At 39.6% G+C, this 17,554-nt stretch overlaps 1 protein-coding gene and 1 long non-coding RNA gene across 2 annotated transcripts; one reads left to right on the top strand and one right to left on the bottom strand.

Annotated features, from left to right (window-relative positions):
* Positions 1 to 13,217: 13,217 nt before the first annotated feature.
* On the bottom strand, positions 13,218 to 15,279 carry LOC112286285 (uncharacterized). Its single transcript, XM_024528040.3, has 3 exons — positions 14,814 to 15,279; positions 13,803 to 14,532; positions 13,218 to 13,643 (listed from the first exon to the last, which is right to left on the bottom strand). The coding sequence occupies exons 1-2, from the start codon at positions 14,865 to 14,867 to the stop codon at positions 13,936 to 13,938; spliced, it is 651 nt and encodes a 216-aa protein (XP_024383808.1). The 5' UTR covers positions 14,868 to 15,279; the 3' UTR covers positions 13,218 to 13,643; positions 13,803 to 13,935.
* Positions 15,127 to 16,798, top strand: LOC149988341 (uncharacterized). Its single transcript, XR_016504687.1, has 2 exons — positions 15,127 to 15,268; positions 16,126 to 16,798. It is a non-coding gene; the product is annotated as an uncharacterized LOC149988341 (long non-coding RNA).
* The last annotated feature ends 756 nt before the right edge of the window (positions 16,799 to 17,554 follow it).

The following is a 17,554-nucleotide window of genomic DNA, read 5'->3' as shown; positions in this document are numbered from 1 at the left end:
ATTATATAACCATTCATTATTGTGATTTCTACTTCACCTTGGCTGCATATAATGAAGTAGTCTTATCCCCAAGATAAACATTATTTTTATTAGATGAAAAAGGTTTAAACATGATGAATTGATTCTTTATATGTGCTAAGTAGTGGGTTTAACTAGTGATGATGAACCATTGGCCATCTTTGATTACTCCAAGTGGAGTTGATTTTGTGGAGCAATATGTTTGTATAAAATATACATAGGCATAAAATATAGGAGATATTTCATCTACATTTTCAGATCTTCATATATTCTTAAGTTTCTTATTTTCTATGAAGGTTGTTGCCATATTTACAACAACTTTGGATTTATTTTTAAAACAATCTAAGTCCCAATGTTCCATCTTTTTGCAATGAGGACATAGAATAGTGGATGTTGATTTTATTTTTTTATAATTGTGATCTTTTGATAGTGATTTTGAAGCATTTTTTGGTTGCCACTTACTCTTTCCTTTGCATCTTCCAAAGAGAGCTTAAAACTCTAAAGAAAATCCTTTCATAGTTGTCTCTTCTTGAAAGAGGATTGCAAATAACTGTGATAAAGTCACATTTTATATTATCCTTTATATTTAAATGATCGTGTCATATTTGAATAGCATGGATCTCATAAATGTGAGTATTTTCATTTGTGATGGAAGAGTTACTCCTATAGAGTAACATTGTTGGAATAAAGTTTTGAAGTTATATTAGTATTGAATTATTAACTCTTTTGCCTTTATTTTTGTTGTTATGAACTTCTCTTGTAGATGTGCATGAGTAACAATGTTACTAGTGGAGTATGTGGTTTTTACTAGCTTAACCATGATTCATTCGATGTTTTGCATGCTCATATGTGAGAGAAGATGGAATTATCAACACAATCCCAAATGGCTACAAAAGTACAATGAGGTCTTTTTTTTTCCATGTTTTGTCACGAACATAATCATGTAAGCTAGTAATTACATATACAAATATGTAAAAGTAGATAAAAGTAAGTTAATTCTATAGTATTTAATATGGAAGCTTCCTAGAAGCTTCATAGATACTACTTTGACTTCATAGGTGTCTTTAATTGACTTTTTGGATTAGAAACGTCGTCAATAAGTTGGCCATGTGCCATAGATGTTGTTAGCTTGAAGAACAAGCTAACTATGTGGCCCACACGTAGAAGAACTTGCCTTGTAAGTCAAGGCATGTGTGCTACAAAGTCAACACATATTCGAGATCCTATAGAATGTTGCCACGTTGTCGTATTGTAACACGAGTAAACAGTGAAAATAAAAAGAAAGGGGAATTTTATTAATATTCAGTTACCTCAAATATTAGGAGCATCAACCAACTCCCATACAAATACTGAGTGGCCAGGTTCAGTCACCCCGTTACAGTCAGCCGAAGCATACTGAAATGCTCCATTCAATTCCAATAACAGGAGTCAGTAGGAAGAGAAGGACCAATTCACACGACGGGTTCAAAGAGCCAATTGGATCCAATTTCGAGAATCCAATCCGGGTCCACTTATCCAATATGAGACCTGAATTGGTCGGTCAACCCAATGCAGTCTAATTACGGGAAATCAAGGTCTTACTATGGATCTTAGCCAATCTAACGCGAGGACCAATTTGACCCAATTACGGGAACATCCAGGTTACTACAGGCATCTTTCCCAATATGGAACCTGAATTGGTCCGGCGACTCAATGTGGTCCCGATTACGGGGTTCGATTCTGTTTCAGGCTATCCTGTTCTCTGTGCCGTTTCAGGGAACGTTGTTTTCGGTAAATGGATTTCTTAAAGGTAAAAACGGAGGAGAAAGCTCTGATGGCGAGAGCCAATTTCGGATCCAAGCTTGACGGTGGGAGCCAATTCCAGATCTAAGATAGAAGATTGAAGAAATTCAGAGGATAAGGTTAGGGGGGATATAGTTTTGAAGGGGGGATTTTTTTTTTTTTTTCTGGGAATCGGGGGGAGCTAGTTTTCAAGCTTTTGCAAGGTTACTAGTTCGGTTTTCATTGGAGGTTTTTGGAGATCAAAGGGATTAAAGAGAGAGGAGCTTCATGCTTCGGGTCGGGGAAGGAAAGACAGAGAATTTGGATTTTTCTTCTTCGTAGGGTTTTGGGAAGACTGAGGCAATCGCTGCTGAAGTCTGTATTGTAATGGTGAATCAGGATTTTTAAATGAAGTGGGTTTGAATACTCTTGACTGTTTTGTGAAATCGAGTTACGTCTGTGATTGAAGGATTAAAAGGGTGTCTATAGGATTGAGTATGCGGAGTGAATGAAATTTATTGGGTTAATCTAACAAGACAGTCAGTGGATGCAAGATTGTAAGTACAAAGCGGTATTGAAGATTAACAGTTTGGGTTGTTCGGGGTTCTCTGTAACGTCTAGAGACCTACCGACTGGGACAAAAAGTACTTCGACAAGCAGCCGAAGAGCATCTGTATAGATTTACGGTACATTGTTGCAGTCGTTTATATTCCAGCAGTCAAAACTGATAGACTGCTTGACTATCGGCGAATCTCCATACTACCTTCTACATCCAGACGCCCGGCACGTTCTCGAGCAAGAAAGCACGTAATACGACAAAAAGTGGTGAACCCGACGTGAAAGCTTGAGGTAGAAGGTATTGGATTTCGGTTGATTTTATCTTTATTTTTATGGAAAACGAAAATAAAAATTTTGAAGGATTTTTGGGAGGAGTTTCTAGTGGGGAGTCTTTTAAAGGACAAGGTATGCACATGGATCCATCTATTGCTAGTTTGTTTCAAGCCTTCTCATTGTCAATGCAGCAACAACAAGGCAATGATCGAAAGGAAGCTTTGGCAACCAAAGCATTGCAAGCAGTGGTCAATAAAATTGATCAATTTGATGGGAGGAATATTTCAAGGTATTTAAGATGTTATGTTCGTGAAATGGAATTAAATCAGGTTTTTGAGAAGAAAATGGATGCACTATTCGGACTTGCCACGATACCGGAGATAAGAGACCACATTACATCGATTACGGATCGTTATGGGAATTCATGGGAGGATTTTTCACATGCATTGAAAGACGAATATTTCTTGGAAGATGCTGATCGCGTTACTAAGAAGCTGTTTCTGGGATGGATTGAACGGCCCAATAAGAATTTGCAAGCAACAGAGCTACTAAGGGAATTTGAGAGGCAGTACTTTCAATTATCGAAGGTAGAAAAATTGACATTGGAGCCGAACAAAGTTGATCTATTTCTTCAAGCTGCTGATGGAGAATTGCAAGAGAAATTAGAACCCCTTCTTGAAGACAAAGAAGAAGATGAAGGATTGACAACGAAGTGGAAGAACATTGAAGATGCGGTAGGATTGCTTACAAAAAAAGAAAAGAGGAAGGATAGGAGCAATATTCTGAAAACAGTACAAGCACCCAAAGCTCCAGTACGTACAACACCACCAACAATGCCTACAGTTCAACCTTCGACATCCTTGTCAAAGAAAGCAGATATGGGTATGGAAGAAATTATACGAGGAATGCGAGATCTTCAAATCAAATTGGCAAGACTTGAAGAGAATACTTCTATAAACAATTCGAAGAATGTTTCAAAACAAGGATATGTACAAAGATGCATTTGGTGTGATGATGCTTCACACACTAGAAAAGATTGCAATGAATTTAATAATATGATACGGCAGGGAATTATTTGCTGGAAAGATGGGAAGATAGCATTGAAAAATAGAGAGGATCTTCTTCAAACCAATTTTGGCAAGGGAGGAATAAGAGCATTGATTCAAGATTACTTAAAAGAGCATGAAACAGTAGCACGAGAAAGTGCAAGTTATGGTGCTAGAGTAGATGATGAAATTGGTGGAAGTACGGAAACTAGTGAGTTTTGGGCTTCTGCCGTTTCTACAATGCAAGAAGGAAAATTACCTCGAGAAGCGCTATTGAGAACTGCAGCTACAATATGAGGTAGAACAGGTTGGGAGGATCCTGTTGAGTCTCTTTCAGTTCATGCATATATTGCTAAGAGCCAACATGAAGCTTTGATGGAAGAAAAAAGACGAGGAAATTTTGATGATACTAGAGAAGGAAATTCTTTTAAGAGGCAAACTCGAGGAGACAAGGCTCGGGAGGCAGCTTCACAAGAATTGCCTGTAAAGGATATCTCAGCATCATTGGGAGAAAAAACAACGGAGACAAAAGATAAGGGCAAATCAATTGCTTATAAGCTACTTTTTGACATTGAAGCGGCAACAAATTTGAAAGGGGTGTTGGAAGAACGTATATTAAATGCTAAGGTGGAATTCACATTGAAAGAAGTCTTGGGAATTACAAAGAAGGAATTTGATGATGTTATCATTGACAGCATTAAGCGAAAGAGGCAATTAATGAGCGAAACTGGAATGAGTCATGCTATTGATGCAAGAATATGTAGAGATGAAGAAGAGGTTGATATTGGTTACAAGCAACCAACAAATGAAAAGAATGGGTATAATCAGTGAGTACGTTTCGAAGATTCTAGTGATAAGGAAATGGAAACTTTGAGCCATTATACTCAAAAGCATTGGGCAAGGGCAACTACTGAGGTATTGGTGAAGGTAGGAGATATAGAAGAACCAATAGTTGCTTTGGTCGACCATGGTTCTGAAATAAATCTCATGTCTAAAGATCTTTATAAAAAGCAAAAATGGCCAATTGATATGGAACATGGATGGGCAATATGAGCAGCTAATAACACACGGGGCGAATTATATGGAGCTTATCCAGATGACAAAATTCGGATTGGAGATGTTGCGATGGAGCAACATTTCTTTGTTCAAGATACAACGTCTTATCCGTTGATTTTAGGACAACCTTATATCACGGCAACACGGATGGAAATAAAAGTACTTGACGATGGTTCTGCTTATGCAAGGGTACGGAGCGAAGATGGGAGGAAAACTGTACAATTTCTAACAGTACCTCCTAACCATGAACGGAATCGAGATAGGTTGAGGGAGAAACCATTGCCAAAGATTGTTGAAGGATTTAAGGATTTTGGGGAGGTACCACTGTAAAGCGAGATTATGGAGGTACAAAAGAGGAGGTACTCTCGCGAGATGAAGGTGCCTTTGATGCGAGTTTTATTGGTATATTGGAGAATGGAAATATTATGTATAAGAAAGTTGATGATTTTAAAAGAAAAGAAAGAAAAAGTTTATATAATATTGAAGGACAATTACGTAAGATAGATACATTGCAAGATGATGAGAGGATTTTGGGTGTTTATGAAGAAAATGGACTGGAAGATTCATTGGAATTGATTACATCTATTGGATTAGGGGATAATGATAAGATTGTTGAGATTCATTCGAGAGAGGTTTATACCATGCTTGAATCTTTTCAAGCACCAGAAGTCACAGTAGAGACGAGATATAAAACGACAGATAAGAAGGTAAAGCCTGTTGTCGGACCATTACCAGAGGATTCTAAAGAACAAATGAGAGAAGCATCAAAAGAAGAAAATTTAAGACATCCAATGAATATTGGACATCAGTTTACTGAAGAGACTTTTGAAGAATTGAAGATTGGTTCTGATGGTTCTTTATTGCCGGAGGAAATTACTTGCTTCAAAAAGATGTTGGCTAAACAAGGTAGATCATTTGCCTTCGAATCTCGTGAAATTGGGTGTATGGATCCAAATATTATAACACCTATGGTTATCTTCACTGTACCGCATGTACCTTGGAATCTAAGACCGATTCCAGTACCGAGGGCACATTTACCTAAATTGGTGGAACTATTGAATGAAAAGATAAAGATGAAAATATTAGAACCTTCATTTGTGCCGTATTCTAGTCGATGGTTCACGGTACCTAAGAAGAATGGGTCACTACGGTTTATTCAAGATATGCAACGGATGAATGCAGTAACTGTCAGGAATGCAGGAATTGGACCTATTGTGGATGAATTTGCTGAGGCGTTTGTTGGAAGGGCGATCTATTCAATGGGTGATTTGTATTCAGGTTATGATCAATTTCAACTTGCCGAAGGAAGTAGAGATATATCAACGATGAGAACACCGCTTGGATTGGTTAGAATGTGCACTCTTCCTCAAGGCCCGACCAACTCGGTTGCGCATATGATGAATGGGATGAATAAGGTATTGAGAGATTTTATTCCGGAAAAGACTATGCCTTTTCTGAATGATGTTCCTATAAAAGGGTGCAGGGAAGGAGACAAAGATGAAACTTTAGATATGAGGAGGTGTCGCAGATATGTTGTTGATCATATACAAGATTGTGAAAAGATTTTAACTCGGCTTGGAAAAGTTCATCTTACATTATCGGGTATGAAGTCCGTATTTGGAGTACGAGAGGTTGTAATTGTTGGACATTTATGTGGATCTTACAGAAGAAAACCAGATCCGACTAAAGTTGATGCAATTGGAAGGATGAAAGAGGATTGTGGTTCTTTAACAGAGGTTCGCAGGTTTTTGGGTGCATGTATATTTTATCGTATCTGGATCCCTCATTTTGCTCACATAGCGGATCCATTATATGAACTGTTACGCAAGGATTACCGATTTGAATGGAAAGAAAGGCATATTCAGGCAATGCAAAGATTGAAGAAATTATTGATGTCACCTCCAATATTGAGGAAGGTTGATTATAAGTGCAATAGACCAGTGATTCTTACTGTAGACGCTAGTCCAATTGCCGTTGGATGGGCTGTGGGTCAAAATGATTCGAATGGGAGTAGATTTGCAGTTCGATTTGGGGCTAAAGTTTTAAGTATTCGTCAACGTGCATATTCGCAAGTCAAAAGAGAACTTTGGGAAGTCGTTTCGGCTATGAAAGCTGAAAAGGACTATTTGATTGGGGCAGTAGTAGTAATTGAAACAGATTGCTTGCCATTGCTTGGAATGATTATTAACTGTTCAACGCCAGATATTGCAATGTTGAGATGGATTGCTTATATTAAGTCACTAAATCCAGAATTTAAGCATATCACTGGAAAGGACAATTTAGTAGCAGACATGCTATCTCGAGCAAGATACGAGAGAGAGGACGAAATGGTTGAAGACATTGATGATGTCGGATTGAAATTCTATTCAATATCAAATCTCAACAGAGAAGACAAGCTATTTCTTGAAGAATCTTATGAAGGAGAATTATTGGATGTTGGTCATTATTGGAATACCTTGACTAAGCAGAAGAATTGGTCTACAGAAAAATTCAAACAAATAAGAAAAAAAGCATATGGATTTTTACTTCGAGATGGATTCTTATGGAAGAGACCAAAGAAAGAAATTGGGATGCCACAACGAGTGATAGGCAAAAAGGAAGAAAAACTAAAATTATTAAAGGAGTTTCATGATAGTTTATAGGCAGGGCATAGAGAAATCTGGGCTACTTTTGCTAAACTCAAGGAACAATATTGGTGGAAAAATATGTATCGAGATGTGCTCTCATTTGTAGAGTCATGTGAAATCTGTCAATCGTATTCTAATATCCGACATCGAGATGGTCTTCATCATACGTATCCTCTGGCTATTCATTTTAAATGGGTTGTTGATTTGGTTATTATGCCGGTTGGGTTATGGCATATGAGATATTTGGTTTTAGTTGGTGAAGATTTATCAAATCAAGTAGAAGGAAGAGCATTGAGGACAAAATCTACAGAGGAGATTTGTAGGTTTTTGCTTGAAGATGTCATTTGTCACTACGGATGCGTAGGAAAAATCACTGCAGATCGTGGAGAATTAAATGCACAAGAAGATCGTAAGTTCTTTGAAAGATGTGGAGTTAAACTATCACTGACTACTGCTTATAATCTAGAAGGGAATGCAAAAAGCGAACGCAGTCACCCACCTATTGTGAAAGCATTAATTAAAGCTTGTAATGGGAAAGTTAAAGAGTGGCCACTGCTATTGTCATTTGCATTATGGGCTGATCGAACTACACATAGTTCGGTGACAGGATATATGCCAGTAGAACTTATGACAGGTCAAAAACCAATTATGCCGATTGAAAAAAAGGTACTTACTTGAAGTATGCTACCATGGGAAGATGGATTAACAAGAGAAGAACTTCTGGCTATTAGGATTCGACAATTGGAGCAAAGAACGGAAGATGTCCAGATAGCATTGGAAAGGTTAAAAAGAGCAAGGTTACAAAACAAGGCGCGATTCGATAAGCAACATCGATTGAGACCAAAAGCAATCGAGGAAGGTGACTGGGTACTTGTTTATGACAATAGTCTGGATAATCAATATAGTACTTTGCGGAAATTCTCAAAACGTTGGTTTGGACCATATGTGGTAACGACTGTTCATGATAATGCGACTTACTCATTACGGGAGTTAGATGGTACAAAATTGAAAATACCAATTGCAGGGAAGCGAGTAAAAATATTTAAACAAAGACACGCAAAGATGAATATGGAAGACCTTAATGAAGGTATAGAGATTCCGCAGCAAGAAGATGAAAGTGATTTGGATAATGAAGGTGACGAAGATGAACTGGACAAAGACGTAGAGGATATATTCTGAAGCAAACAGCAATTGGATAAATTGGTGCATACCGGAGGATACACAGGTTCAGAGGGGGTGGATGTCGTGTTGTAACACGAGTATACAGTGAAAATAAAAAGAAAGGGGAATTTTATTAATATTCAGTTACCTCAAATATTGGGAGCAACGACCAACTCCTGTACAAATACTGAGTGGCCAGGTTCAGTCACCCTGTTACAGTCAGCCGGGGCATACTGAAATGCTCCATTCAATTCCAATAACAGGAGTCAGTAAGAAGAGAAGGACCAATTCACACGACGGATTCAAAGAGCCAATTGGATCCAATTTCGAGAATCCAATCCGGGTCCTCTTACCCAATATGAGACCTGAATTGGCCGGTCAACCCAATGCAATCTAATTACGGGAAATCCAGGTCTTACTACGGGCCTTAGCCAATCTGACGTGAGGACCAATTTGACCCAATTATGCGAACATCCAGGTTACTACGGGGATCTTTCCCAATATGGGACCTGAATTGGTCGGGCAACTCAATGTGTACCCGAGTAAGGGGTTTCGATTTTGTTTCAGGCTGTCCTGTTCTCTGTGCCGTTTCAGGGAACGTTGTTTGCGGTAAATGGATCTCTTAAAGGTAAAAACGGAGGAAAAGGCCTTGATGATGTGAGCCAATTTCGGATCTAAGCTCTGACGACGGGAGCCAATTTCGGATCCAAGACGGAAGATTGAAGGAATTCAAGAGGATAAGGTTAGGAGGAGAATAAGTTTGAAGGGGAATCAGTTTTTAGGGAGTTTTTTTTTTTTTTCAGATCAGAGATCAGGGGGGGGTTTTTTTTTTTTCTCTGGGAATCGGGGGGAGCTAGTTTTCAAGCTTTTGCAAGGTTACTAGTTCGGTTTTCATTGGATAGTTTTGAAGAGGGGGATTAGAGAGGGGGGCTTCATGCTTCGGGTCGGGGAAGGAAAGACAGAGAATTTGGATTTTTTTCTTCGTAGAGTTTTGGGAAGACTGAGGCAATCGCTGCTGAAGTCAGTATTGTAATGGTGAATCGGGATTTTTAATGAAGTGGGTTTGAATACTCTTGACTGTTTTGTGAAATCGAGTTACGTCTGTGATTGAAGGATTAAAAGGGTGTCTATAGGATTGAGTATGCGGAGTGAATGAAATTTATTGGGTTAATCTAACCAGACAGTCAGTGGATACAAGATCGTAAGTACAAAGCGGTATTGAAGATTAACAGTTTGGGTTGTTCGGGGTTCTCTGTAACGTCTAGAGACCTATCGGCTGGGGTAAAAAGGACTTCGACAAGCAGTCGAAGAGCATCCGTATAGATTTACGGTACATTGTTGCAGTCGTTTATATTCCAGCAGTCAAAACTGATAGACTGCTTGACTATCGGTGAATCTCCATACTACCTTCTACAGCCAGACGCCCAGCGCGTTCTCGAGCAAGAAAGTACGTAATACGACACCGGATGAGACATTACAATTGTCACAACCTTCAAGACGACACAATCGAGATGAAGATCTTCAAGAACGACATGTTCTTCCTCGAATAGATCGCGAGATACAACGCATTTGGTATCATGATTTGGGAAGGGACTCCCGATGTTTTGTGATTGTGATAGAGGTAGGAACAACTCCTGATGGTGTTCCAAATATTCTATTCGAAGGAAGTTACGAAGGCTTCAACAATGATCAAATAATTGGGTGGTCTTCCCGCCCTAGTATGAGACACTACCGATGGTTGAGAGGCCCTATCAATCATCTTCGAAGAGAACAAAGATCAGAGTATGTAGTGAATACAATTCGTCACATCATAGATTTTCTCAACATATGATGACTGCTCCTCGTAAAACTCGCCCCTAGAAGGGAGGGTAATGTCACGGATATAATCATGTAAGCTAGTAATTACATATACAAATAGGTAGAAATAAGTAAAAGTAGGTAAAAGTAAGTTAATTCTATAGTATTTAATATGGAAGCTTCCTAGAAGCTTCATAGATGCTACTTTGACTTCATAGGTGTCTTCAATTGACTTTTTGGATTAGAAACGTCGTCAATAAGTTAGCCATGTACCACACATGTTGTTAACTTGAAGATCAAGCTAACTATGTGGCCCACACATAGAAGAACTTGCCTTGTAAGTCAAGGCATGTGTGCTACAAAGTCAACACATATTGGAGGTCCTATAGAACGTCGCCACGTAGCCCTTAGTTAGATAGTATGTATAGAGACAAGAGTGAAGGCTTCTTCACTCTTGTCAACTCCTTTCTTGCTTCTAGTCTAGTTTCAACGGTCTCTAGTTTTCTTGTCTTTTGGCAATAGCCATTCCAGTTTCTCTTTCAATATATATCTTTGTTTATATATATTTTGTTACCTCTCTTTGAATGAAGGCTCACTTGTCTGAATTGTTTTTTCATCAAGTTCTTGTCCTTGACATGTTTATATTTCTTTGTAGTTTTTTTGGTAGTGATTGTATTATTATACTTATATTTGAAATTGGTATTGATTCTTTTTCTATACTAAAAACTATTTCCCACATCTCTTTTATTTCAAATTTCATTTTTGTCTTTAATTTCTTTACAATATACCAAGAGCCATCAAATTTTGGCCATTCCTTTGTGGTGAGGCTTTTAGAAGCCGTACTTATAAAAGAGAAGGTCTATTGGTGCCCCAATTTTTGTGCAAAATGTCTTTAGCACAATCCATTTTTTTGTGAGCTTCTTCTTCTAGTTTTCTATGTTTCTGAACTCATTCTTCTAAATACTGCTATTGATGCTTTGATATCATATTAGACTTGCCTATATACTAAATAAGATAATGTTGTTATTTTATATTATAAAGTATATGTTTTGTACAAAAATATATTATTGAAGAAAGTCACAACCAGAAGGGTCGTGACTCTTCCTTGGGTCATGATTGTACCATGTATTACGGAACAAGGGTCTACTATATGTTCGTTACTGAAACTGTTAGGGTTCCAATAGTTTTCCATCTTACAAAACCACCATCTCTATGGCCTAAAATCAGGTTTATTTTTACTTAATTTACACAAAGATCATACGTAGATCATATTGAAATCCATACTGAGATCAGGTTTATGAGTTATACTTGTATGGGTCATTTTCCACGTAATTCTCCCGTAGTCTATAATCCCTGCCCACATTAGTTTCCTAACCTACCTATCACACCATATCTCATCACCAAAGATTTTTGAATGAGTTGTCATATATTGATTGAAATTATCCAAACGGAAATTAATAGCTAGGATAAGTTCTCTTAGGTTGGTTATTGATATTGCCTTTTCATGCTGGTAAATTGCATGATATATTGTAAGACTTAAATGTGGGCAATATTTTAGCATTGTGCTCCGAATTAACCCAGACTACTGTATTCTATATTTTACTGATTTCAGTGGAGAAACTGTGGCTTTTTGACTGTCTGCTCTAGCCTCCAATTTCAAGAAATCTTGCGATTGATCCATGTGTACATCAAGTAACTAGAGGGACAGCGTCTGTTGGTTTATCCAGAAAATGTTGCTGCTATTAACGACATCAAATGTTCCCACAAGAGTATCTACTGCAGAGTTTTTCTTTTTCATTTTCTTTTAGGAAAATAAGGACGCAGACTCCCTTGCTGATGAATGGAATTTTGGTACACAGAAAGGTCCAAGTCTTCCCGGGGCTTTTACTCATTGTCAGCTATCCTCACCTTTGGGTGGGGGGGGGGGGGGTGGACATTGTTCCACCCAGTTGAGATTCCTGTATCTATGATAGCTAACTTCCTCTACAGAGTTTGTTTTGATGGTGAGAATTTGGCTGAAAACAAATGAAGAAACTGAGAATTGATGGTTCGCCTATTATGAGACGCTTGCAGTATGATGAATTCGGCTAAAATTGTGCAACAATGACCAATTGACAGCAACACCCATGCTTCTTGTGGTAAGCTAAAAAATAAAATTGCGGTGTTGTTTCTACTTTGTTCTTGATGTGGTATCCTGGATTGCCTTAGTTGCCTAATCGTCTGGCCCTGGTGAGTAGATTAGTCAAATGTACGTTCTAGAGGCTGTTCTCATTTTCACGCCACTCACATGCTCCTTCGCAACGCATACAAATGGATTTTGTGTTGGCCACATTGTGATGAAGATGTTGAGAATTCCATACACTATCATAATCTACTTTCTTGGAGTAAAATTTACAGAACCTTTCAAAGCAACACAATTCAATGCGATGAGCTTTGACAGAGATTGATTGCTTTCTTAATTGCAAACATATTGTTGTATTCCATTGTTGCAATATTAGAAATAACAGCGTTAAAAATGTCGTACATCGCTTAAATAAATTTGCTCAGGTCAATCATTTTGTTTTAATATGATGAAGCAATTTCTATTGTCAACTGCTACTGACAATGAACATGAAAAAGTTTTCATCATGCGCCTTAAATCTGTTAACATACTTATCTGATATTCTGCAAATTGGGGTACTGCGGCTGTAAGGAAGGAAAAACGAATTATAAAAGCAGTGTTCATCGTTTAAACAAGAGGTGCAATGTCGGAAACAGAGATTGTCGTTCACGGACAAAGTTGCTACAAATAGATTGAACATTGTTGAACAGATTGAACTCAATGAAGCATGCCGCAGTTAGCTGGGGTACAATGGTGTTGAACAACTAGCCAAGAATGACAAAAGAGGTACGATTTCCAACCATATTATGCGGATAAAGGTTGTCCAAATCATGTGACTGTTTTCCATTGCATTATTACTTCGTGTAAAGTGAACTGTAGGCATCACTTTTTGACACCTAGGTTTTGTACGAGGTCACCAGCTAAATGATGTAGAAGCAAAATTGTCATTCTTGCAGTTCTACATTGCTTTGAAAGGGATCGTACTAAATAAATAGTTTGTGGAAATGGAAACTTTCTCTGAAAATGCAAATGGATTTACCTCCTCCGATTGTATTGGAATACTTTGATTCATTAAGTAAACACTGCTCCGGTATCACTCCGATTGACGCACACGGTACAATAGGGCTTCCTCTCTTTTGTACACAAGTTAATGGTACAATACGTAATTTGTAGTCTCCAGCACTGTATAAACCTCACGCTCACAAGAGCGGGGTTGCCTTGTCGCCCAAATCCAAAAATATATATCTAAACAGATAGCACAAGACACGATGAGAACGAGGCCGCTGAAGCATGCTCAATTTAACTGCAAACCTAAGTACAATACTCGAACCCATGATACGAGACTTAAGCCAAACCATAACGAAACTCAAAGGCTTGAAAACTAATTTGATATAAAACACTGACCTGTATTGCAGTTATTTGAAGATGAGCTTGAGATAGATGAAACGGTTATATCAGCTTGGAAACAACGCTCAGGTAGTCGCCCATGTATTTCAGTAGGTTTCAATGTAGAAGATGCATCACAATTAACCGATGTTTAACGTTGAAGAATGTCCTCCATGTCCATCGCCCAACTGACTCTTTTATTGATTCTTCTCTTCCCAGTGCGCTTTTCATCACGGCAAAGTCTTGCAACTTCAATTCCTTTGCCGATTGGGAGAATAGTAGAATTAAACCCCGGCCTGTTAGTCATCTTCTTCTCGTATGAAGCCCTGGCATCTCTTTTGAACAGATTCTCCGCAACCACCACAGCTCGGGTTGGGGTCAAACGCAAATGGTCAAAGATGTCCAAAGACTCCTCCTGTTTACAGTCTATGAGCGCAAAATCTACGTCCGAAAACTGGGGAAGAATATCCTTCGAGTTGCCGACAATGAACTCCACCACTCTGGACAGACCTAATGTATTCATGGCAACCATTGCATTCAGAAGAGCATCTGATTCCGAGAGGACGCAGATCAAACGGCCCCCTGTTTTGCGAGCAGCGACAGCGAGAGCAACAGTAGCCGGGCTCGCACAAGTAGTGACTTGAACCAGAAGCTTCGCCTCGATACCACCAGCCAATGCAGCGAGAAACTCCGTGCTGTGGTGCTCTACGGCCGTTGAAGTATATTTCTTACCAATGCCTACCATACACTGCAAGAAAATAGTACTATCCATCAGAGATATCACAAATAAAAATAAAAATAAATCCGATTAAGGTTAACGGCCTTCATAACAAATGCAACATGAAGCCAAATGGGATGGTGAATTCTACACAATACGCTTGTGTAATCGTAGGACTATTCTTGATACAATTTTGGGCCCGTTCAAATTGAGAGAAAAGTGGCAGTGTTAAACGTAAGGCGCTGCCTTAGGTTATCCTACGACATCACATCGCTCTTTCCAATCAGTGAAAATGTGCAATGTGTACTCACCAGTTCTACAGTTTGCATGTAAGCTTGCGCAGCACTTTCAGGAGACCATCCCATGTTGATCACTTATCTGTCCACTGGAGTTCTGAGTTGCAACGACCTCACTAGACAGCGGCCTCCGCTCCAATTCCAAAACTGAAACTAGATGACACTAAGAGTAGATGATGGTATGAAAAACAATATCAATTCTTCGCAAAAAAGGCACAAGTCTTGAATCTGGGGACCAAGCTCTGTATCGAGTTCGTATCAGGTCACAAGAGAGGTGGCGTTCGAACTATGTTTCATCACTCTGGAGATTTGGAAGGGAGGCCACAATAACCTTCGAGGCAACTCCCCTGAAAGATTTATAGCAATTTCTCGAAGACAGAAACCCAATGCGACGCAAGGATTATTCTACCGCCCCTCTGGAGCTCGTCTTACATGAAAATGACAAGTCCACCTCGGACTTCAGAAAGTTGGTACATTTCACACAAACCCTTATGACTTCACATCTGTTCTGGAAGATCTTATATGAAGCGCCAGGTAGATTAATCACATGGTACTAGAATCAGATAGCGACGGAAGCGACATGCAGATTGGAACGCACTGCATAAATCACCACGTTGAAGATTAGATCGACCTCGTCCTGATCAAGCACCAGCTACACTAAAGTCTTATCTGACTGTCGACGAGTAAATATATCGCGACGAGTATTAACGAATCTTCCCACTACATCGCATGACCAGCTGTCGTAGCGAATTCGACGCGTGTGTGGCCCGTGGTCTTCGTGAACTTCATTAGAAAGCACCCGTCAATGTTACGGCCAGCCAGATCGATATCATCACCCCTGAATAGTGTGTTTCCGTGAATCTACAGTTTGCTTGTTGAGATCAATTGCCACTTTCGGCTCTTACCCTTACATACTTCTGCCAGAGCAGCAGTAGTTACTTCCCGGGTGGTTTTCACAGTATGACCTTTCAACGACGTTTCGAAAGGATTCCACCTGGGTCACGAGAAGAACTATGGCGCCCTCTCCTCGACATTGTTCCTCATTACCAGCCCCTCACGCGACACGCCGCCCGTTTCCAGCGCCGGCTTGTGAGGTGAATTTTCATCAGGGGACGATGTCGCATCGCATCGAAGGAACGAATGATACTTGATGCAGCAACTAGAGAAAAGTGTCGTACTCATCTGTGGGGCTAGGAAGCTCGAACGCTCATTATGGAAAATAAAAAAGGACTAAAGTATGCAGAAAAATAAAGGAATAATTCATAATATAGCTTAGGATCCGTTGGCTAATTAAGAAAGTTTCAACTTGTTCCATGCAAATCGACAGAAGGCATCGGCATCGGAAAAACGCTATTCCTCGACCCCACCGTCGGTTTCCGCGGAGTTTCGAGAAGAGCCTGCAGCCTGAATCTTAAAGCTTCAGTGGATCCCGGGTGGGCTGCTTCGGTGTTTGGTTCGGAGACTTTAGTGGTGATTTTGCCAGGTCCTCGTCAAACGCCGAAGCTTCTTGCAATGCTAGCAGCTTCCATCCCGTTCCTGGGAGAGTGGAGGGTGGAGGCTGCATGTCGAACTGGTCCAGAAACTCTGCCGCTCTTAGTCGGTTAAGCTGCACCCACCCATCTGCAGCAAACAGGGAACTGTGTCGCATGCAGTTCCTAGATGAGGCACAACGGGTGGCATAAATGCAAGACCCCATTTTACAGGTTGAGAGGTCAACGAGCAACAAACATGATTCAATGCGGACGATAGCCACCGCCCCTTTAATGCCTAAATATGGCGGTCTGGCGACCCACCCCAATTATATGCAGGTTTCCCTGTGGACGGCAGATTTTCCTATTCAGAAAACATTGGTTATAACATCTGGAAGTTAGACATAGACCTTATAAATTAACCATCAACAACGACGTTTACTGAGACTGTTGAATAATCACATGCCTATTCAGTCTCCCAAACTGGATTAGTCTGTCCAATGAGATTTGCACAGATAATCATAGCCCTAATTTTCATCTACCGAGTTATCAGGGAACACATGTATCAATTATCTCGTCGCATGAGATAAGATTCAAAACGTGACAGTTGTTCCAGGTATCACGTTAATAGTTATTTTTGATAAATTAATTAGTTAATGGAAACTAAGTGGGGGGTGTGAGGGGGGGTGTGAGGGGGGGTGTGAGGGGGGGTGTGAGGGGGGGTGTGAGGGGGGGTGTGAGGGGGGGGGGGTGTGGTGCAAGATTTCCATGTTGCAGTGTTCAAGAATATGGTAAACATTCTGCAGGTACATGGAATTATACTAGGATTGAACCTTTGCTGTGTTCAAGGTGGATAGACCATTCGAAATTCCAAGTGGATAGACTATTCAAAACCCTTCCACAGCAACTTGTTGCACCCTCTTCTTAATTACACATGTTATGAAGTTTCTGTCCCTTCATCACTGTAACTCTTTCTACGACCTTGTTTTATTTTGTTTTGTTTTGTGGAAAGACTATTCAAAACCTTCTCTGTGCCTGGGTTCTGGAGCACTTGTTTTGTTAGCTTTTTTTGTAAGTGCTCTTCAGGATGAGATGGTCATTGGTGTTTACAAATTATTGCACACTCATTGTTGTTGAATGGTGATTGATGCAAATGGGACAAGTGGTTCATGGTGGGCAATGCATCAGTGTAACCTTGTCCAGAAGTTGAGGTTGTTGAAGCTGGACAACTTTTCCTTGATTGTAGAGCAACTATTGTATGTTCTGAAGTACTACCTAATCTCATAA

Source organism: Physcomitrium patens, chromosome 9, assembly GCF_059467195.1.
Source record: "Physcomitrium patens ecotype Gransden chromosome 9, ASM5946719v1, whole genome shotgun sequence".
Lineage (NCBI taxonomy): Eukaryota > Viridiplantae > Streptophyta > Bryopsida > Funariales > Funariaceae > Physcomitrium > Physcomitrium patens.
This window is presented reverse-complemented; position numbering and strand designations above follow the sequence as displayed.